The sequence below is a fragment of the Nothoprocta perdicaria genome, unplaced genomic scaffold, assembly GCF_003342845.1.
Source record: "Nothoprocta perdicaria isolate Ctin4 unplaced genomic scaffold, notPer1 scaffold_150, whole genome shotgun sequence".
Classification (NCBI taxonomy): domain Eukaryota; kingdom Metazoa; phylum Chordata; class Aves; order Tinamiformes; family Tinamidae; genus Nothoprocta; species Nothoprocta perdicaria.
In genome coordinates, this window is record NW_020454650.1 from 1,567,757 (window position 1) to 1,590,612 (window position 22,856).

At 41.0% G+C, this 22,856-nt stretch overlaps 1 protein-coding gene across 1 annotated transcript in view; it reads right to left on the bottom strand.

Annotated features, from left to right (window-relative positions):
- Positions 1–22,856, bottom strand: part of TMEM108 (transmembrane protein 108) — a 135,310-nt gene that overhangs the window by 51,605 nt on the left and 60,849 nt on the right. Inside the window, exon 3 of the mRNA XM_026034830.1 lies at positions 17,490–17,571. Within this exon, the coding sequence (XP_025890615.1) occupies positions 17,490–17,529 (40 nt within the window). The 5' untranslated portion in view covers positions 17,530–17,571. The remainder of the gene's footprint in view (positions 1–17,489; positions 17,572–22,856) is intronic.

Consider the following 22,856-nt stretch of genomic DNA (forward strand, 5'->3'; position numbering starts at 1 on the left):
ACAGACCTTGTCCTCCAAGCACTATTCTAAGGAAGGAAGGATTTCTTTTTTCCCATAGCTTCAGTGCAATCAACTTCTAAAGTTGGTCAAAAAGSCAAAATAAAATACCAGCGATATTGTCTAGAAACGAGCAGACAATTCAGTCTCGATAGACCTTGGAAGAAATAACAGGGTCATAAGTTCCTCAAAGAGACAAATGCAGCAGAACAAAGCTGAACAGCTCAAGCCACTGCTGCACTTCAACTTTGCCATGAAACTGAAAAAGGAAAAGGAGAATACATCCATCAGGCAGTATATCTTTCAAGAAATAAAGCAAAGCCATCTATCCAGATGATAAAGAAATCATCTGTCTATCCCCTTCTCTGGAAAGGCAAAATTGGCATAATTTCTTTAGCAGAAGAGTGCATCATTTTCCTGTAAAGCATCGTACTCCTGCCAAGTTTCTACAATTGGTCTGTCTCATGTGACAACCAACCAACTTGTTTAGCATCTAAAACTACTGTAAACAGACAAAATTTAAATTAAATGCATCATGGAAGAGATATGAAAATATTAACATAATTTAGTATATCGTTTTTCACTTTGGAATGGCTGTAGAGGGAACAAAGCTGCATTTACACCAGTGTTAATCTATTATGATCTGCTGAATTTAAATTGTTCTCCTCAAAATTAAATCATAGGAGCACCCAAGATCAGATGCTGAAGGAAATCAGGCCAGCTGTTGTCTGAAAATGTCTAAATTTCTCCTTCAGCAGAAGAAAGCAGTCATTAATGACCAGATAACGAATTGAGACACTCAAGTGTTTTTAGTTGGAGCATGCATGTGAATTGCTGCACACAAAAAAGGACTTGCACAGACTTTATATATATATATATATATATATATATATACACACACCTGCGTTACTGTGGAAAACAGGAGCAACATCCTTAAGAAGATACTTATAATGGATACCTACTTGAAAAAGTTTTGCAAATATCTGTAATACAAAACCAATGTGTTTGCAATACCATGACAACAACAGCATGAGTATTTTACTAACTACTGTAAAGCTGTGCCTGAAAGGTGAGTTTTTTCCTGGGCAAGACCTAATGTGAATTAATTCCTCCTTTGTCTTCACTGGCACCTGAATGCTGTTGCCTGAATTGTCTTAGCAAACAATCCAGTTGGTTTTTGCAGTGCAGGTATGTTCTAAGTTTATAATTATGTATGACACAAGGTTACAACAATCAGTCCTTGGGCAATGTGGCTTCCTGAATACAGACATTGACAACAGGAAACAATAAACAATATTGTTTGGTATTAAAAAAAAAATCAGTCAAAGCAGCTTAACTACTTGATTTTCACAGGAACTACGGGCAAGAGGCACTTCAAACAAGGATTCCAGGTGGGATAATGAAATATCTACATTTCCTAAGTTCTAAAGTCTAAATTTACAAGTATTTTCTAGAAGCTGCTCCAGTGAGAGTGGAACAGACAGACACTGTGAGGGAACCCAGGCACTGTGCTCCTTTCTCACTATACTCAGCTTTTTTATGTACTATATATATTGAATCTAATGATGGACAAGGATTTGAAGAATGAACAGGGCTTTCAACAACATAAACCTCAACAGAGGGATATAAAAAAAGTTACACCAGTCAGAGCTCACATATTTAGGTGATTTACATCTGTCATATCTCTCTGTACCACTTAAATCTTTTACTAGTATAAATAATGGAAATATATAATATATATTAGTATATATAAAACTGTGATTGATTTCAGTGGAGTTATAATGATTTAAACCAAGTGAATCATGCACTTACTTATTTGTGTGCACTGAAAATCTGATTCAGTGCATTAAAGCAAATCTRGTGGTGTGATTCTGGCCTAGAAACATTGCCAGAATTTGATCTTGAGACAGTACAGAAAATGCTATTAATACACTGTTTTCTTTGACTCTTGTGGCAATGAAACTATATGGTGTAGGGCAGCTCCTACACCAAAAGATAAAAGTTCAGAAGGAACCTGGACGTGTTTCTCAGAGCACCAGAGCAGCTCTTTAGTGCAAACTCTCTTGTTGCTATGGGGTGAATTCTGCCTGTTTCATGCTCTCCCAGGTGCCTTCTCATTCCCACTATTCAYAGTGTAGCTTCACTGACTGACCTAGAGTTAGCAAGCCTCCTCTTTGCCAAAATACCCTAATGATCTATATCTCAGCGGTAATGACAATCAGAGAAGTTCAGGATCGTTTTTCACTCCGGATTTTCTCAAAKCTGGAGCTTCCATTCCCTCTTTGAGGCTGCCTGTTTCATTGGTGACTGCCAGCTGAGACACTGTCACAGTGGAAGGGACAGACGTGTTTKGAGGGAAACAGCATGGGAAGCTGCAATTGCACCTAACCTTTGCAGCATTCTCCTCTCAGCCTGCTTAATTCTTGTTCAAATGCTGTTAAAYAAATTAAGGGAATGAAAGCTGCAGGTGCTCCATCATTGCCAGCAGTGTTTTAGAGCACTGCAATCCAAATATACACGAGAAACAGCCTGAGGCTGCTTTGAGGTCACAGACTCTGAGGTAAGCAGAGCTCCTGTAAAAAGAGACACCTGTCCATCCCTCTCTCACAAAAAGAGGGCTATAGATGGTAGCCCTCAGAAATCTGATTCAATTCAAGCCAAGTTAAAAGCTAGAAGGCTGCTGACAGGAGTGCGGCAGAGGCGTAACACAGACCGACATTCCCAGGGTCTCCATTTGCCTTTGGACATTCCCAGTGTCTCCAAGCGGCTCCAAGGAGCACTCTTTGGGGCGAGGACTCGCTATCCACCCCACCATTCACCCTCTGCCTCCCCGGGAAGGCACCGGCAGAAAGAGTTGGGCCTTTTTCCGACTATTTGATCAATCCTGCCACGTTCCTATGACAACCACCAGCGCCAAGGCCCTGCACAAGAGCGCAGGAGGGCTGTGGGAGCAGCAGGGAACCACGCGATTGATGCTGCTCCTAGGGAAAGAGGGCCCAGAGGCTACGGCGCAGCCGTCTCCGCTGCCTGGTGCGTGCGCCACGCGGTAGCCGACCGGCTCTAGGCACGCACGGCAGATGGGCTCACGCTGTGCTGAGCTGAGCAATGGACAATTGGATTAGGTATTGGAGTAAAAGTCAATATTTTAAAACACTGGAATTCTCAGCAAGCTYGGGAGACTATAAGGTGCCAGTTTCCTTCTGGATACATCAAGTTCCCGATCTATAATTCCTGCAGTTTAATGCAAGAGGCAAAGTCCTAGATCCATCATGAAAATACATGCTGGATAGTGTCCAGAAACAGTACCAATGACACCAGTGAACCTCCACTATGGCTGATGATTCTATGTATGAAAATTGTGAAAGAGGTGCTTATGACTGGTGATTTATGCCTTCATTAAAGTACTTGTCCTTCAAGCAAAACCCTGCGATTTATTGAAATTAACAGTCTCCAAACTGGAATATGCATTATAAATTAATGCATTTTTGATCTTACACAATGAAAAGTCTAATGCTATTGGCATCCTATCTTTCCTRCATAAAAAATACTGCACAATATATATCAGCTTACTCAGAAAAGCAGACCTAAGAATGTAAATCTCTAAATCTCATCTACTAGAGGCTTCCAAACTATTCTCCCATAACTCATTCCAGAACTACCAGCTTTACATTTTCCAAACCTAAGAAGCTCTCGGTTCAGCGCCTTGTGCACTTTAGTGCTGTCAAAAGTGAAATCTCTACAGCTAATGACTTTACAAAAGGAAAACTCCCTCAGTGTCACTGCCCATTTTCATGAYTGTTTCCTTGCACAGACATCTTGTACAAAATGCGTTTAGTTTTATTTTGACTCCAAAAGCTGCTACACTCAGCCAGTGTCTAGGAAGGACCTGAGTTCTTTGTTTCCTCATTGCTACAAATTTCACAGGCAGAGAACAGCACTAATCTGAAAGTAACCTTCCCAAACCTTGCTGGATGTGACACCCTCACCTGTTTCTTCTGCTTCTGCGGCTGTTATCTATGGACTTGCAAACCACATCCATGATGGTTAAGTTACAGCTGAGCTTATTGGCTCTGCCTTACTGGCTCCTCTGTGCTTTGGAAGGACACCCAGCAACGCTGCAGCATGGAGGAGTGCTCCTCACTGCTTCCCCGATGCAGAACAACACTCGATAAGTCTTATTCTAGGCTGGCTATCTCTGACTGTAAAGAAAGCTCTCAGCTCCTCCCTCTACCTTGCACATTGTTTTGCTTCTCAGCACAAGAAGCCATTAACTCAGAGGACAAGCACAGTATTGACCATCAAACAATACCTGCTCTGTTGCCTTTCTTAGATCGCATTTCTCTATTGTCTCTCGACAAAGTACACCTCATGGTGGAAGCTTCCCAAATGAAGAGATGCTGCCACTGACAAAATCAAAACAGGCAATTTCTCCCCCTTTTTTTTTTTTTTTTTTTTTCAGATATCTCTTTTTATAGAGGTTTCAATTTCTGGTTGCCAGGGGCTTTCACAGTAGCAAGGCCGACTGCACATTGTTATGAAATACCGTCATTCTTAAAAGACTTTTTATTACGACTTTTCCCAGATTTATTTGTCTCGATAGCAAAAGATACACTGATTTACAGCRAACTTTAGAGTTATGTTTTGGGTGTTCAGAATCCATGAACAAGAAGGATCTTTAAGCCATGCAAAAATATATTGCTTTCCAAAGTAACATTAATAATACACTGGTAGGTACTGAGACCTGCTCTATACCATTTGAGATGCAGGGCGGATGTAATGTATTCACAAGCACTATGGATAGATCACCTAGATAAATTCTTCACTGTTATAGCGTAATCTCCCAAAACTCTCTAGTTGGTAAAAATGGCCTTGCTGATCAGTCTGTGATTCTTCCTACTATCTTATTATTCATCTGCTGGTGACACCTGAGATCAAAACAACCAATATCATTATATAGCTGGCATCACACATCTCAACATCATAAMAGAGAGTCTTAAGTGTTTTTTAAAAATAACAACATAAAGCTATAGCCTCCTTCTCTCCACCAGTCACCTCACAGCATATTAAATCACTYTTTAAAAATACATTTATCAGGGCTTTGCTTCTCATAACAGAATAGAGTAGCAAATGCTTTTCACTGATTTCTGCTAGATCTCCTTAGATATAAAACTACTTGGTATATGAGGCAGATGCATGTTTCCATTTACAGTACCATCCATTGTATGCTTTCTTTATATTTTAAAATGATGAACAATAAAATATTTAAATCCTYCCTGAAATAGTTCTTCCAAAATGATTCACCGAATTGTCATGTTGTGTGTGACAGTTCTTTCTGCATATTGATAAAAAATATAGTCTACTCACAGCTTAGCTTTGGAGAAACATCTCTAAGATTGTGCATTATTTAAAAAATCAACTGTAAAACTGTCTTTTGAAGATTTATGTGCCGAGGTGGGGTGAAGGCTGGATCTGGGTTTCCTTCCTTGATGATYAGACGGCCCACTACAAACCCAGGCAGCTGCCCACTCCGTGCCAGCTCATTCACTACCATTGCCCAGTAGGAAGAGAAAATCTTGTCCCAGGCAACTCCAACAGCCCARAAAGCGGGGCACAGAGTATGAAAAATATCATAATAAAAAGGTTTTCCAGCATCCCACATGGCAGGATGCAAGGAACTGGGCCCGGACCCCTGCGTGACTTGGTTGCATTCTCTGGAAAGCAGAACGTGACTTGCAAATTAATCGCAGACAAACACGCCGCCACTTCATACATCTCACGTGCTAGTGATTAAGTGTGTTGGAGCAGACGCTAGTAACATCATAATCAAACTCCCTCTAATTTCAGAATGAACATTTGGATTYGTGAATTCATTTGGATTCACTTCCAGCCATCCGACATTTCGACAGCAGTCACCTGAGAGTGCAAAGGACAGGCACACGAGGGGACAGTTCCTTTGGCGTCTAAACACAAGATTATTCAAACAGGAAATCTAATTTTAAAGGACGAGTACTAGGCAACATTTCTTTTTTTTTCATTCATTTTTCATACTTTTTTTTTGCAATAATCCAAATACTTCTAAAAATAAAACCAGAAGGATGGCATAACCAATGCCTCTTAATAGAAAAATAATTGATTTAAATGAGGCACACACTCATATGCACAAAGAAATAAATGGCCCAACATTTCTTTTGAGAGTTACAATATTTTTAGCCATATGGTATTTCTTATTAATTATTACAATTGCTAACTAAGAGCCAACTGCGTGCTCAGAACTGTACCACACATGCAAGTACTAACAGCCCAGCCCAAAATGCTTGCATTTGGAAAGATAAAAGAAGTAGGATCAGAAGGTACTGAGAAATGCAGCACAGCGCAAATGTTCCCAGTATTAGAAGGTGAATCAGACTTCACGCTTGCAGCTGCACCAGGAATGTTCCTCCTCCAAGAAATACAAAATTTGAACCTGAAGTCCCTTCTCCTCCACTAAGCCAGCAAAGGAGAAGCAGCAAGAAAAGGAAGCAGATTTTGAGGCTTAACAAACCACACCAGCTCTACAACATATTTTGGCTGTTTAGCAATTTATGGTAATTAAATGCAACACCTCAGGCTGTTCTCCTCTCTGTGACGGGGCYGCTCTGGAGCAGGGCCAGCCCCGGGACCACAGAAACATAAGCTCCCTGGCTCAACTGTGCCAGGAAGCCCTGGGTCACAACAGAGCATGTGAACAAGGGGAAGGAGGCTAAAAACAGTGATAAATCAGTGAAAACCRCCAAGGTGAAAGCACGTTGTTTTGCAGGCAGCGCTGTGCTGTAAAYGGCGTGTCCAGTCCTGGGGCTGCGGCATCTCAGCCTGTCTGGTGGCTTCCATCTTCCCCCGCCAGCCTGCTTGAAAACACATCAAAAGTACAGTGGAGTGGGCAGTGCGCAGGGATCTCAGCACTGTGAAGACCAAGCCACCAAATGGCATCATCTGCTGCAAGAAGGAAGGAAATTGTCCATACCGGAAAACACCACTGAAGAGAGGTGCCTGTAGGCCAGAGAAGCAGCACAACGGCTGGGAAGGTTCRGAGAAGCTTCCCAATAGCTGGAAGCACAGACATTTTCCTCTGAACTTCCCCTGGTGCCTAGAACAGATGCCTGAAACAAGAGCTAGTCAACTAGCCTCATGTTTTCTCTGTTTCTGTAAACTTTGGGGAGAGAAAATTTTTCTTTTTTTCCTGAGCAGCCCTTCCTTGAACGATTCTCTGCCCTGTCCTGTCCTGTCCTGCCCGGCACCCCCTCCCTGGGGACAGGCGGTCGTGTATCTGGCTCCCACTCAGTCACATTTACGCTCCGCAGTGCCTGTCAGACCGGCAGTTCCAGTCGTACAGTCCCCAGGGACCAGGGAAGATGTATAGCCAAGACACAGCGTCTGCTAGCCATCTCACAGACGATCTTCCTCCTCAGGCATTGCTCTGCTTGGGAAAGGCAGCTAGTGTCCATTCCTATTAAGCTCTAGTAAACTCTCCATTCCTGTGTACATCTCCCTTTCCTGCCTCTGGGAATGAACCTGGGCGCTTTCTCCTTCCCTCAGCACCGCTTGCCAGGCAGAGGTGGCCCGTGAAGCCTCCACGTTGGCTTCAGCCTCCATCTCTGTCAGCGCAGAAGAGACTRTAATGTGATTAACTTTATGCTTCACAATGTCTGTGTAAGAAGCGGGTCCTGGGGTAGGGATTTGACACGGGATGTGCGGGGCCTCGGTCAGAAAAAAAAMCCCAGCTTTTCCTTCCCGAAATGGCAGAACAAAAACTGCTTCGAACTAGGTGAGATCGCCAGTCGGTCTGATTGAAGGGCACTGCCAAACCTGGGCACTCCTTAAGTGAAGGATGTAACACAGGAGATGACCGCCCAATTCCACCTCCAAGCCAAGGCCGAAAGACCATGGGGCTTGAAAATGGTTTCCTTTTGTGCGCTGTGCTTCAAGGCTCCGAGTTAACTCTCTACTCAAATACAGAACAYAAGGGGTTTATCCTGCAATGTATGGTTACTGTTGTCCCCACACCAGGTACTTTCACTGTTTGTTATCATCCCTTTTCCATTCCCTTTGATGTCTTAATTATGGTGTCTGTATGTTAATCGTTAATGCCCTCAGCAAGGAAAAGCTGTGATCCCATAAGAGATTTGTTGCCTCTACAGGAAACAGTGATACGTAACGTTTTAGCCTGGACTGCAAAACCATGCCTCTCTTTCCCATGGGATGCCAACTTCAAGAAGCTGTGCCTTTTTCACACACATACTGCAAGATGCTCTCAAGGCTGACTGCAAAGGAAAGCCAGCAGCAGCAAAGCCCTGTGACTTGTAGACCTAGAATCTGGCCAGAAATCCTGCTGTTTTTCATGCTGGTTACACAAAAGCACTGTCGCTGCTACTCCATCGCTCACTCAGAAAGCAACGATGAGATGTGATGTGAGGTCTTGTAGAAGAGCACAAATTTTCAACCTCTTTTAAGTACTCCTGCAATGACTCATAACTACTAATGACACTGGCTATCGAGCTATTTATACCAATATTCCTCGGGGATGAGGGAGAGCTGCTTGTTCCTTTTCTAGTGATATGGACGGTCCATAGGTTAAAAACTGCTATAAGTCTACTGGATGGCCAGAAATTTCCATCTAAGCAACATTTTAGCTTTCTATGCAGAGCATGCACAAGAATAGACATSTGCTTTTATTGATGATGGCAGTGGCTTCAGAGATATCTATATGCAGRAGCAGTACAGAACAAGAACAACAGCATAATGGATGCAGAATATGCACATAATGAATTTGATCAACACAATGTTTTAGTAGATGTATGAAATATACCCCCAGACTGCAAGTATATCTGCAATAAGAAACCCATATATCTGCATTCTTAAGGGGAATATCCAGCCTCCACTCCCTCCAGTTGCTTCTTTCCCTGATGATTCCTTCACTGAGGCTATGCAGGGTTCCTGTGGGAATCTCTAGTGGAACAGCTGGACAGGAACAAAGCTCCGTCTTCTTCTACTAAAAGCTATGGGGAAGAAAATTGCCAAAGTAGAGTTAAGATATATCCCCCTGTGAAAACTGCTCTGACTGCAGCAAGATGCACGACCATATGAATGTGCACGAGCAGCCCTTGTGGCCCAAATGCCTGGGGGAGTGCACAGGAAAGGCAGCACGTTTCTCCCACAGCACAAGCCCAGGCAGCTCGTTAGCCAACAGGGCTGACAGCAGCTCAGATGCAGAACTGGTCCAGCAGCAGGGATGGAGCTGGTGACCAAGTCRACATCTACAGCCTGAATAAACACAGCATCACAAGTGAAATTCAGACAAAGACAAGCTGGAGCCTTCCAGTGGAAAAGGACTGCAATCCCGACTGCACCAGGCAGACAACCCTCTTTCCTCTCCTATAAATTTTTTAATTGGAGACCTAAATTAGTAGCATACCGTCACTGGAACCTAAATTAATTAGTTCATGTCTGCACAATTCTCTGACTTTATATAGCACTGAGTGAGAAATATTTGTTCTCACCACTCTGAACTGTGAATGTGCACTTGAATCTGTGCTCTTTAATTTTTTTCCTTCATTTTAACTCCTGGCCTTGCTAAGCACTAGTTATTATTCATCACCTCTGAAGCAAAAGACCTTTCATGTTCGGGAACAGTATTATATGGATTTGAAACAAAATCTGCCCCTTCATGTTCAGAAAAAAAAGGATCATATTTTCCAAGGTATCTTCGCGTGTCACATCAAAGAGACATGCTTAGTGCAACTCTTTAAATGTGTCTGCAAAAGCTTCACACACAGCTGCCAGTAAGAGCAAAAGGAGATAAACACACAACCCATCTAGGTATTTTTGGAGATTTGAGCGTCCAGCTGAGCCACTGAACATCCTGCTGATTTGGAAAACCTGGCCCAAATCTTGCCCTTGTTGCTGGAGATGACTTGAGTACAGCTTTGGCAAAAACAGTAGGTCCGAGAACGAAGTCATCATCACAGCAGGGAAACACTCAGCGATGGGAAGCTGCTTCTGGGAAATGCTGGGACACATTGCAATGGACACAAGTCAACATGGGGATCTGGCTCCTCTACCACTGGGGCCACATGTCCTTCTCTAGATGGCAGGATGTGTTATAAATTTTTCTCTTCATTTCTAGAACATTTGTGGAATTTTGCGGAGAAAAGTTTATAAGTTATCACAGCAGGGATACTTTCCCTGCTAAGATCACTTCTCACATATCATTTGTGGGACATACGTTAGCAATCAGCATCTTCACTTTATTCACAAATAAAGTAGGGAAGAAATTGTATATCTGCACAGCCATGTGAAATAAGGCCATGTGCTTTTTTCCAGCCTTGAGAGCACATCCTGCCCTGGACACTGCAGAGATTACAGGATGTACATTTTTTAAAATAAAAATGTACTACAATACATTCATACCAACTACATATAGGTCTTCATTTATCAAGGAAGTTTTGCAGATGCTTATCTTCAAAATAAAGGCGAGCCAGATACGCTGCTTAGAGAAGTGAATGGTGTCATTACAGAGACTAACTCGGATGATGTTTCAGCAACAGATTTTTTGCAGGTGAAGTTGTGAATTTTTCCACTGAGTTGAAGGTTTTTCCATTTTTTGGAAATCTACTATGGGACAGCAGAGGATTCCTGTATATTTGCTATTTATAGACAGAATTGTGGTAAGATCTATAACATGACACAAAACTCTCTGGATGATAGTTAGTTTTTATCTGTTTCTTATGAATTATTTCCACAACTTGCAGTGAATTATGGTGGACATACACAACAAAGATCATAGCCTTCATAGCCAGAACTTTCTTGTTCTAAARTAATGGAATAGAGAGTGATGAGTTGGAAGAGAGGGAAGCAGAAGAGTGGAAAAGTATTGTAAAAAAAGCCTAAAATATTTTAACATAGAAAAGCACCTAAACACAGCAGTATAAATAGCACTGTATTACTGATACCAGTGGCAAATGCCCAAGCACGTGGCACTTCACATATATGGGAATATCAGGCAACACCTAAGTATCCAACATTTGGGCATTTTTCTGTCCTTCGTGAAGAAACACTACCATTGGGATTGGATTATTCATGGATATTATACAACACTATGTTACTGCCATAAAAAGTCTATTATCTTAAATTACCGTAACACAGTCCAATGGGAATTTAAGCTTATGGACAGTGCTGCCGTAGGAGTAGTCTKCCTGGTGCTAAGACCACTGCTTAGATATTCAAGTGCATTTAGTGGATTACAGCTTGAGTGTAATACTGTCAAAAGCCTACCAATGTCTCTTAGGCACAACCAGAAAGAAAGGAAGGGGTAGGGGAGGGAAACAAATGTTTGATAGAACATCTTTGTTTTATAAAGCAAGGAGACAAAGCAAAGCTGAGAGAATAAAGTCCAGGAATAAAACCCCAATGGTACCAAAGTCAATCAGAGTTTTGCCATTGATCTCAATAAGACCAATATTTCACGGTGGCTAGGCTCCTGTCTGTACACCAGGAGCATTTCTTCCTCCACTGGACTTGATATTGCGAGTCTCAAAGACACATATATGAAATTGCACAAGCTGCTCAGTCACTGTTCCTGAAGCTTGATTTCTATTAGAGATGGATGAATAGACTTTTGAAAGGGAAAATAGAGAAAAGTCGAATTTGTGCTCCTCCTTATTTCACTCACCCTCTAAAACCTCCCTCTGCAAGCCTGAGGCAAACAATGCTGAATCTAAAATAGAAGATTAGACAGATTTATTGTGGTGTAATGGGAATTGCTTCAGGTCCAAAACACAGATAATTCAAAACATAAAATGGAAAGAATATTATGGATTCATTTTTGCTTTATCAAACAATTTCTTGAACAAGAGCAAAAGGAATTTTAAAAGCAAATCCTTGCAGCACTTTCCAATTTGGGTAAACATCCATAGTTATGCATATGTATTTAATACCTCTTGGTGTTTGAGTGTAATGGTCTTGGACACTGTTAATAGAATGTCCCATGACCAGTRCCTGAATGCTTGAAGAATATAAATACTGGGACATTATGCAAGCTGTCATTAATTTTGAAAAATCTACAGGGTTCTAATGCAAACGGTGTCAGTATAAGCATAAAAATGAAGGTACTTACGCCAAGAACATAATCGGACTATCAACTCACATGTGCAAATGCATGAATCGCTTGTCTGCTGACAGAAAGAGCCAATATAATAATCTATCTGCTGGCTTTTTATCCCAAATTCAGTGTCAAGGACTAAAACCTGAATTTCTGTAGCCCCAGGCTGATTCCACATCTCTGTATGTTTCAGCAAATCTACAAGAACTATGGAGAAGCTTCTGCAACATGTTATTTGTTTGGGARGGTCCTACTGTATGTGCTGTATTTTTTCTTCACCTGGAAGAACAAGGAGCCTCTCCCCCCACCCACCCCATATATATATTTCAAACTCTTCAATGATTTTGTGCCCTGTGAGACTCTACTAAATGGAAGGTATTTAAGGACAAGAATGCTCATGGAACCAGCAAATTTAAAATAAATATTGCAGACTGTTCATGGGAACAAGCTCAMGTTTAGAATCACAAGAGCAATCTGATTCAGAGTTGTGCTTACCCAGTCGGAGAATAGCAACACGCTCTTTAATTTGTGTGTGCAACCAAAATCTCAATAAAGGGCACATCAAGGACACCAGAGTGTACATCTGATAAGGAAATGCACATTCAATATATTTTTCTTTTCATAAGGCATTTTGTCATTAAATTTGTCTTTTAAAGRTTTGTTTTCCAGGGAAAAGGGAACAAAAGGGAAATGGAAAGCAGCAAGTTCCCTCAAAAAAGCAAAGTTTTTGGTTGAGGAACATCAGCAACAATACATAATTGATTTCTGCAAAAAGAAAGTGTAGATTTATTGCTTGCTGTGAGCTGTTCGATGGATGGTCTGTTCCCAAGCCATGTGACTCATAAAATACAAATGCTCCAGCTCAGTGAGCATCCCGAAAAGCTTTGTACACGAAACACTGCATAGCCAGGGGCTGTTTACCTTGCCAATTTTAAGCAAAACAGATGGAATCTCTTGCTAGGAACCCACTTCCTCGCTGCTCTCTTTGCTTAAGCTAACACCTACCAATCCTACAGAAAACAACAAGGATGTTTTTCTTCCTTTCCTTTCTGCAAGCCCCCGTGAGCGACAGGGAGCAACTCTCCCATGATCTGTATAAAGCCATCCCCAGGATCTTTAAACACACATGAGCTCTCAGTTCCTACGACAGGGGTTAATTAACCATGGYCTGGGCAAGCGGTGAGTGCTCTGTCAAAGCAAGCAGCCTCATCTGCACTGAGGACCCGGCCCCAGGAGATCTGCGTGGTCCGGCGGTCAGAGGGCTTGACGGGAGCCTCCCAGATCATCTAGATGACCCCTATCACTCCTGACATGTTTTTCCTGCTTGGGTCTTCAGCGGGGAGGCTCCGCAGTCCCCCGACGAATCTGCCCTTGTGTTTCCAGCCACATTTATCTCTAATATCAAGTTATCTCTCAAACAGGCATTTGACAAACTCCTGTTGCTTATCAAGTATTTATGACCAGAGGGAAGTGCTCTGGGACCCAAGGCACATTTGAGGGGGGCTTGTAGGGGCTGCACTAACCCTTTCTACAGAGTGAGCTTTGCTGCAGGAGACTTAACAGGAACCTGATCAGGCGGCCACATTTAATAAAGGAGGAAGCTGAAGTGCATCCAGAGCAAGGGCTGYAAGATTTGTCACGGTCTGTGCTCTAAGGCACAACCACTCACTGCCATTTTTGCCCAGCCTGCTGCAGAGGGCTGCACGAGCCCAAACATACCAGATCTTTTTTCTGTGGATGCTACTGGGCTCTGTGCCAGGCCTAAAAGACGAAAGAGTGATGCCTGGGAATGCACTAAGTGATAACGGCATGAAGGAATACCCAGACTGGCATTTATTTCCAGATGCTGCGGTGACAGGTCCTCACGCAGACGCTGGAGATGTAAGGAAACAGAAAATAAAAGTCCTTCTCTCTTTCAGGCAAATGAATGTCTGAAGAAGAAAGTCTCGCATGCGGCTTGCGCGCCAGGGACTTCACCAGTTGCCTCTCTCTATGTTTTCTTCTACTTTATATGCAGCTTGGAACTCCTGAGTGAAAAGTGCATGCATGGTAAATTATGATGTGCATGTTTTATTACAGAAAATGCAGACATATTGCGGCTCATGCTGCAGGGCTTAAATCATCACTTTAGGTCTTTATCAAAAATGGAGATCGCTGAGCCTCACGGGAAAGGCATTTACATCTTCATCATTACAGAGGCAACAAACTTCATCCATAAAGATGTGCCTGGAACAAATGGCTGCAAATTGTGGACACATGTTTCACTTTAATTGGTCTTCATCAGTGCAGTCTAGCCAGTGACTTCAAAGCTCTYACTAACCAAGAAACCTCTCCCAAATTTTTTATTTTAATCTTTTTATGCTTTTTGTATGCTTTAGAGATGTCAGATTAGATAGCAGCACTGAAGATATCGCTCCAAAGCAGTGTTTCTTTAAAGCTATACTACATGTTTAATTACTAATTAATAAATTATGAATGACTAGAGCTAAAGCAGCATGGCCCAGCCTCCCTGCACTGGGCCAAACGTAGCAGTGCAATTTTTACGAAGTCTATCTCTTGACAACTGGGATCACATCCAAGGCAGCCACAACCATACTCTAAAGAGCAGCTGTCACTAGTCCCATCTTCACATATTATTCTTGATCAGCATAAATGGATGGAAAACGCTGTTCTGGGGAACCACAGTAGAAGACTACGTGTAGATGGCAACAGATCAATTATATAACTCCTCTAAAATTCACAAAAGAGAAGGATGTTCAATTTCCTCTCTTAAAACCCMATTTAGATACAGGTCTGTTTTTTTCACAAATCTCCCTAACAATTCCCACTAGTCTAAAAACCAGACAAATATGTACATAAATGTATGCAGCTGCAAAGCTTAGCAGTCCTGCTGAGTGGCAGGGTCTCACTCTCCCAGGTCCTGTGCAGACACACAGCTAAATCCAGGTCTAGCAGAGCACTAAGAGAAGTGGAAATGGAGATGCAGAGGGGTGGTTTTTTTTTCTTTTTCTTCCTTTATAGGAACTGCAATTTTCCTTTTTTTTTGCAGACAAAATAAGACCACACTGCAGGCACTGCCTACAGCACAAAGAGCAGCTGCAGGAGACACATTAAAGCCATTTCTTCTTCCTTTGGTGAAGACTGCACTCTTTGGAGATTGTCCAACCCCTGCAGGGTTGTGGGCAACTGGGGAAAAAAGAAGCTGTAGTAATGTACTTACCCAGCATCTAAAAGAAACTTACTTAACAGAGATTAAATAACTTGGTGAATCTTCTCATGGAGCCCTTGAAAAATAGCTAACCAACCAACCAAACACCAGCTAGTGGAAAAAAAATACTCCATATGCCCCAAATATATACTGTAACAGCTGGATTTGTTAATGATAGCTACATTTAGTGCACACCTGCGCTGCACTCAGAGAAATGAAGCAGTTAAATTAACTGCTAGGAGAAATACTACCTTCAGAATCCATCCTTTCAAATTGCATCATGGAGTTCACAGTATCTTTGCCTATTCATGCAGTGTACATACAATTTGCTCATTCTTTCCCTCTGCATTTTCAGTGTGCCTCTATTTGCTGCCTAGATTTTCAGTAAACTACCCTGAAAAATACAGCTTAAACTAGCAGGAATAGCAACGGGGTTCACTGCCAAGCAGGGAAGTGTTACATTAAAAGAAAAAAAATACAGAAAGATTAAGCACTACAATAACTTATAATATAGGATATAAGATAAATATATAAGATCTATATATAATAATGATATACAATGTATATTATATAATAATAATATAGTATATGATAGATATAATATACATTACACCTTTTTAATGCCACATTAGCAGAAATGTATTCTTACAAATTAGCTTCAAATTTTCATTACAGTGAACTTCATATTGCTCCAGGAAATCTTCCGTTGATGTTCATCAGTTTTGCAAGAGTAACGACTTGTTGGTGCAGCCCCGTTTTACCTTAGTGAGCAGCATCCTGGTACTGTCAGACAGGGAAGGCTTGGCTACTCAGGCAGCAATATCCCCAATTTTCATGTTCTCTGCCTGGCCAGAGGCCACACAAGCAGCCCTACAGAATTCACTGAGATCATTTTAGGATGAAGTTACCATGCAATATGTACATAATATTTACATATCTTGGGGATCTCTCTGGAGTTTCCCCTCAAATCACGGAGATGCACCTGAGTACCTCCCGTGTTGTAAACAAGAATAGCAAAACAAGTCAAACAATGAAAGCACATAAAGACCTCTCCTTTTATACCCTGATGGTAACTGGTGAACACATGATATAATATTAATTAGGCTTTGGTAAAAGTCTATAAAATATTTCTTAGACTAATTTTTYACACACACCGATGAAAGTAATAGCACTGCTCTTTCTGGGCAGGCCAGGCTGGCGTGATTTTCTGTTTGTTACCTGGCTCGGACAGAATAAGAGAAATCCACACAAAACTACATACCATAAGGCATATCATGAAGTCAGAAATTCTGCTGAATTGCAAACAAAATATAAAAACCTTTTTCCAGCTACTTTAAAATAGCAACCTCCTTTCTAAAATATATGATGGGAAGTGATAGTATTTTGTCTTTTCCTGTTTTACTTAGTCTCTGAATTTCTGAAGAGAAGCTGTTGCTGGTGATTTTGAAACTGGTAATTGTCAATCTACAGAAATGCTCCAACAGTACTTGTTTCATGTCTGAAACCTTGCTTTATTCCTGTGAGTAAGTGAGACAGACCCTATCCACACAGTTTAAATTTCACTTGGATCCTTTTGCTAAACTTTGCTACTGAATGGGCTCCTCCAACAGCCCAAACTCAGCAAAAAGGAACTTCTCACCTCASGAACTGACACAGCCTTTAGGGCTGTGTGAATCTGGGGCTCCCTTTCCTCACTCCAACATCTTTTTGTATAGAGATAACCAGCAGATCTGCCAACAGGGAGGGATCCCTTCGGTCCATTGAAAACCAGACAAAAAGCTGATTACAAGAAATTCATTGCCTTGCTTCTTCCAAACACCTTCTTCCGCTTCCAGATCTCATTCTTCTGAGCATGCTCCTCTTCCCTTGGTGCAGCCAAACACTTCTCCCCTTGTACAGGACTCTGGAAGTCAGATTCTCTTGTTCAATAAGGTCCTTGAAAATATAGCAAAAAGCAAGTTCAAGGTGATTGTGCAGAGTCCTGTACAAGGGGAGAAGTGTGCACTTGAAGCACACTCTATGCACTTGAAGCAAGGTACATGGTTAAGAACACCCCTGAATTGGGGCTTGCATAAATATTACTATCCTACCTAAGAATTTGAATATTTCTTGCAAGAAGTATTAAAAAAAAGAAAAAGAATATTTACTTACTAAACAGTTGCCAATAGAGGACCTGTAAGCTTCTCTTCATGGTATCATGTGGTCCTGCTGATCTGCCAGTTTATTCATGATTCTGTCAAGAAAATTAAGAGAAGAAGAAAATGATATATGATTTATTACAGGATTTGTGTTTTACTATTATACCTGTTTGCAAAGTAAAACGAAGCTACAGGAAAATCATACTGATAACAAAAGGGAAATTGTCTGCCTAAATGTGCTTTGCTCTTTTTAAYCATCCTCTCCAACAGCTCACAGTGAAGTGCATAACAACAGCCAAAAAAGGGGGAAATTCTAAAATTACACAAGTAAACAAAGTATAAGAAGTATGTCATGGATATTTTTCACCTCAGGCTTAAAAATACTGGGAAAGAATAAATCCCATTCACTCTCATACTGCTTATTCACATTGTGAGGGATATAAATGCATAAATCATAAATGAGGCAGAAAGTTCCCAAACACCCTTATGAGTAATATCTCACCAAGTACTCAGAACAAAACCACTTTTAATTTCTTCAGTCTGTAAAAAAGCATTTGCTAAAGGTTTATAACCAACGTAAAGAGAGAGGACACTCAGACCATGCTCCCAAAACACCTCCTGTCAACATGAACTAGCAYGTGGTATTCTCTGATTTTCAGTTCATCTTTTCATCTTCTGAACTACTAAGGACATTTACAAGTCATTTGAACATGCTCTTGTATAAATATTTCAAAGTGTGTTTAAAGCTCAATCTTGAAGGCCTTGGACAAACATGTCAAGCCAATAAATAGCACCGTTGACCTGAAGACATGCTGAAAAGTTTGTGTAAGCAGAATTGCATTGGACTTCTATGGTGAAGCCTCCCAGGACTGTCGTTTTTCTTGCCCACGTTCCATAACAGAAGATGCTCCTTTCTTTGTCATATTAACAAATAAAGCAATTTATGTGCACATGATGTTCTGGGATTCTCCCATGCTCCCACTTCCACTTAAAAATGGACATTATGAAAATGAAATTTCCCAGAAATTTCCATATTGCCAAGTAGCTGCTCTCTCCTAAATTGCTTTTTTAAAAAAGATCAGAGTTAGACTCATGATAATGTTTGGCCATTAGAACTTGCTGGGGAACTCTTGTTCYTCCCTTTTTCCTCAAGGTTTAACACACAACAAAGCAGAAAGTCTTTATAAATAAATAGATAACAAATAGTTTATGGCAGCACTTTTCCAACAGACATATCCCAGATGCGTGTGCTTAGCACACCTTCACCATTAAGATATTAATAATAAACATATAAGCTGCAAAGGACCAGAACCACATAAGCTAATTACGATGCAGATTCCCATATCCCCAAATGCCTTGTTTGTCAGCTTATGCCAAARCAGGATTTACAAGCACTGACCAATTTGAAGTAAAGTGCTACACATATAATGAAAAATAAAGGAGAAGATGAAATTGCCATTGTAAAACCATGTCATGTGTCAAATGCTTTGAATATTTTAAACTGTGCTTTCCAGCTGCAATGTGATGCTTGATTTTTGCCAGTCAACTTCAATTTATTCCTATTTCTCTTCCATCCCCATGCTAAAGTTGCCCATAATGCTTAAAGGTATACTGCTTATAGAWTCTGTAACAGTGGATAAAATAAATTGTAGGCTGTTGTTTGCTTATTTATTTGTCCAGACATAAATCTTCCAAACTGCTTTTATTTCAAATATGGTAATTTTTGCTGTGCTTAAAAAAAGGAAATTGTGTGTATATGGTGAAAAAACAAAGACTTTCACTTGAAAACTTTCAYCATGTTTTTGAGTTGTCTTCACTTATAAAATTTATGTTCTTGACTATATGGCCATAAAGTCATACATGGAAAACTCAGTAAAGTTGAATAAACCAAATGCTGCCTTGAGACAACAGTCTCTTAATTTCTGCAAAGTCCTTGGCATGACCTAGTGGTGAATTTAAACCTGAGTGGAAAAATATTGCAAGTTGCTTTTTTTCTCGTTGTTAATACATTTTATTTCCTTGCAAAGGGAAAAGATGCATGCCTTTATCTGACAGATAAGGTAAAAGCTCCTCTGGAGTCCATCCTCATATAAGCAGCGTTGGGACTGTGTCTTCCCAAATAGCACTTTGTGACTACCAGCACTGAATTTCATCAGTCTGTTTGATTGCCCAGTCACCCACTACCATAGTATTTCTCAGAGTTGGCTATGAAGGGCAGAATATACTACTACACAGCAAATACAAATACATGTTATTACTAACACCTTCTGAAGTTGCCACCCTTCAACACTAGTATCAGTTTTAGCAGCTCCCAAGCACAGTTCAGTCATGGAAAACCTTCTGTATTTCCAAGAAGGGGAAGCAAAGCTTCACAGTCTGTTTAAAATACTCCAGAGGAAACCTGCTTTCTGAGTATCGATTGATGTCCAGACATTTCTGTAACATCTCTCTACCATACAGGCTCACCAAGGGCAAGGTTTCCTTCCCCAGAAGTACGTGTTTTTCATAGGCTTTAGCTTGTGAAATTCTTCTGGAGGCTTTTGGTGGTGTAAGGTTACATGTTGAGTGGTAGCTGAGAGGCCTCCACTACTCCAGCCAAGGTTTTCTTAAGAACTGGAGCATATGCTTTTAGGCACTAACAGATAAGCACAATTATACACATAYAGATAGAAAGGAGGGACATAGAGCCAGATCCTCACATTGAGCATATTAACATAAAAACAGAGCACTGGTACCCATTTTAAATAAATAAGAATAAAAGATGTGCAAGGAAAAGAAAGAAAAAGAGAAAARRTGAAGAGAAATCAAAAATTATCCAGAAAAAAARTCAATGTGAATAATGTATTCTAAAATAAAATAATTCAAAATCTAATTTGAGTATGAATTTTGTACCCATTTTATACCCCAAGTATAAAACATTTCCCTGAGTTTTCTCAAGAGTACTCTTCTACAAAATATTCATTCTAAAACATATTTCACTTCAATATTTGATGAGCCATTCTGGGCATCAGAGAGAATGATGTTTTACAAATACACTGGATCTTGGATTAAGATTTTTTTAAAAAACAGATTCTTAAACTTGAGTTCCTAGATCCACTTCAGGTCTCTAAATAAACAGGCACAATCTCAGTAACTTTGAACACCCATTGACTCTCCTCTGAAGTGTAAGAAAGAGAGGTCTAATTATGGCTTTAATTTTTTTTCTATATCATAACTCATACTGGTTCAACTACCTGGTGAGCTGGTATGTTTTATATACTGGTATATTTTGAAGGACTGRAATAAAGCTAGTGCAAGCTTGTGCACTTGAACCCACTTTAATTTAGAAAGATTAATCTTCAAAATTTCGAAACTGGAGGAAATCTGTATACCGAAAAGGTGATACGTTGCCTCATCTTAAGATACTTGTGTTTGAAAATATAAGCTATAATATATTGAAAATATAACTTGTCTGGAAATGGCTCAAATCTTTTGCCCTCCGCAGTGCAAAATACTGCACAGAGAGTTTGTCTTATGCATGAGGATGAATAGACATCTCTGTGGACAGTGAGCAGTATTGTCTTTCACAGTAAGTGATCCCCTCTATGTCTCAGCTAAATGAAGGCGGACAATGAAGACAAAATGATGAATAGGAGACAAAACAAGTCCAAAAGAGATGATAGCTCCCTGAATGCTCAGTTGTTCTTTATGTCTGATGGGAGTAAAAAAAAAAAAAAGTGTTTTAAATTACAAAATAAATGGAGAAGAACAGCAGATAAGCATAGAGGCAAACTGAGCAGCCAGTGTGCCACCTTTGCTGCCTTTGGGGGTCTGTCAAACAGAAGCCAGAAGATTCAAATAAAGAAGCTGGAGAAACAGTGAAAAGAGGAGACAGGCAAAAGGGATGGTAGCTAAGACTGGATAACACACCCAAACTTTATTTATTTACATTTAGGGGTCTTCTCTCCTCTGTGGATTGCTCTGGAAAGGAGAAGCTGCACTGCTGACAACTTTCAGCTATACTAGTCTTGCTGCTGCAGAACATGAGAGAGGAAAAGACAGCCAGAAATACCTCTATCTCCCATTTTCTTCACTGAATCACCTAGCAGAGAAATGCAGTGTTCATCTTTTTAGCACTACAGTGTCCTGTAGTGTTCAACAAGTGCCTTACAGCAAAGGCTCTTCACTCACCACTCAGGGAGCTCTGACTCTCTCCTGCAAGGSGTCTTCTAAAGCCACAGTAGATGCCTCCTAGCTGAAAGGTAAGAGCTCCTCTTTCTTTGCTACCCCTGCTGATTCACCACTTCTCGCTGCACCATATACTGAATTCAAAATGGCCTGTAGGGGCCAGAGATCCTAACCACAAAGTGCACTTTCATGGAAAGTCYGGTGGGAAAAGGCAAAGGCTCTCAGTGCTCAGGATCAAATTCACAGAGCCCATGAAGACTCTTGCATGACTAAGGTCTTCACCCACTGTATCCCAGAGGCCAGCAACTCAGTGAGTGCTTGTGTGTGCCTCATCAGAAGGAAGCACTTATATTCCTCTTGACTACACAGCGCTGAAGCTTAACTTCATGCTTTCATGTTTTTGTGATTTGTTTCTTAATTCAGTGGCCTACTTCCACAATGCAGCTGTTATTTTGCAAAATTTATATCCCCCAAACCTTTAGGGCATGCTAATAAAAAGATGATTAAGTTGCAGCAATGAGCTTCCTTCCAGCAAGAACTCTGTGTTCTTGTTCAACATGTGCTACATTGTCTGTTGTGATTTATTTCCCACCACTTGGAACACGCCAGCCCCAGTTACCATCTTTCTTCATAACCCCCTGAGTATAGCTTCTTTGATATTTTTATTTCCTTAAAGATCAGAGTCCCCTTAATACCTGCACCTTTTTGCACTCCTTTTGGAACTGTTCCTTCCTTATGGATCCCAGAAAGAGCAATTTTTCATCTGCTTTCACCGATATCCTCAAAACTTCACATCCTCCACTTCCCTAAGATCTCCAAAGACATCTTCCTGAGATCTCAGAATGCCACAGCTGAGCAGCACCAGCCTCAGCTGCGCTGCGTAGACCTGTCACACACGTGTAAGGAGCAGTCATGCAGRCACAGGATTCACATCCTATGTAAAAACAGGGACTGATAACACTGTGTCCCCAAGGGCCTCCTCTCAACCATGATATTGCCTCTGTGGGCAGAGAAGTCCTAGGCTTTATGGCCACTTAATGGCTGTTGTTGTTAGCACRGTGAGTGGAGCACGTTCTTCAAACTCAACCGTTACTCACCCACACATCAATCCTGGCACAGGCCYGGGCTTGGGACAGGGAGGAAAGGGTTACACTGGGTTCACAGGAACTGGGTTCACAGGGAAGGGTTCACAGTCATGGAAACAGAGAGGCAC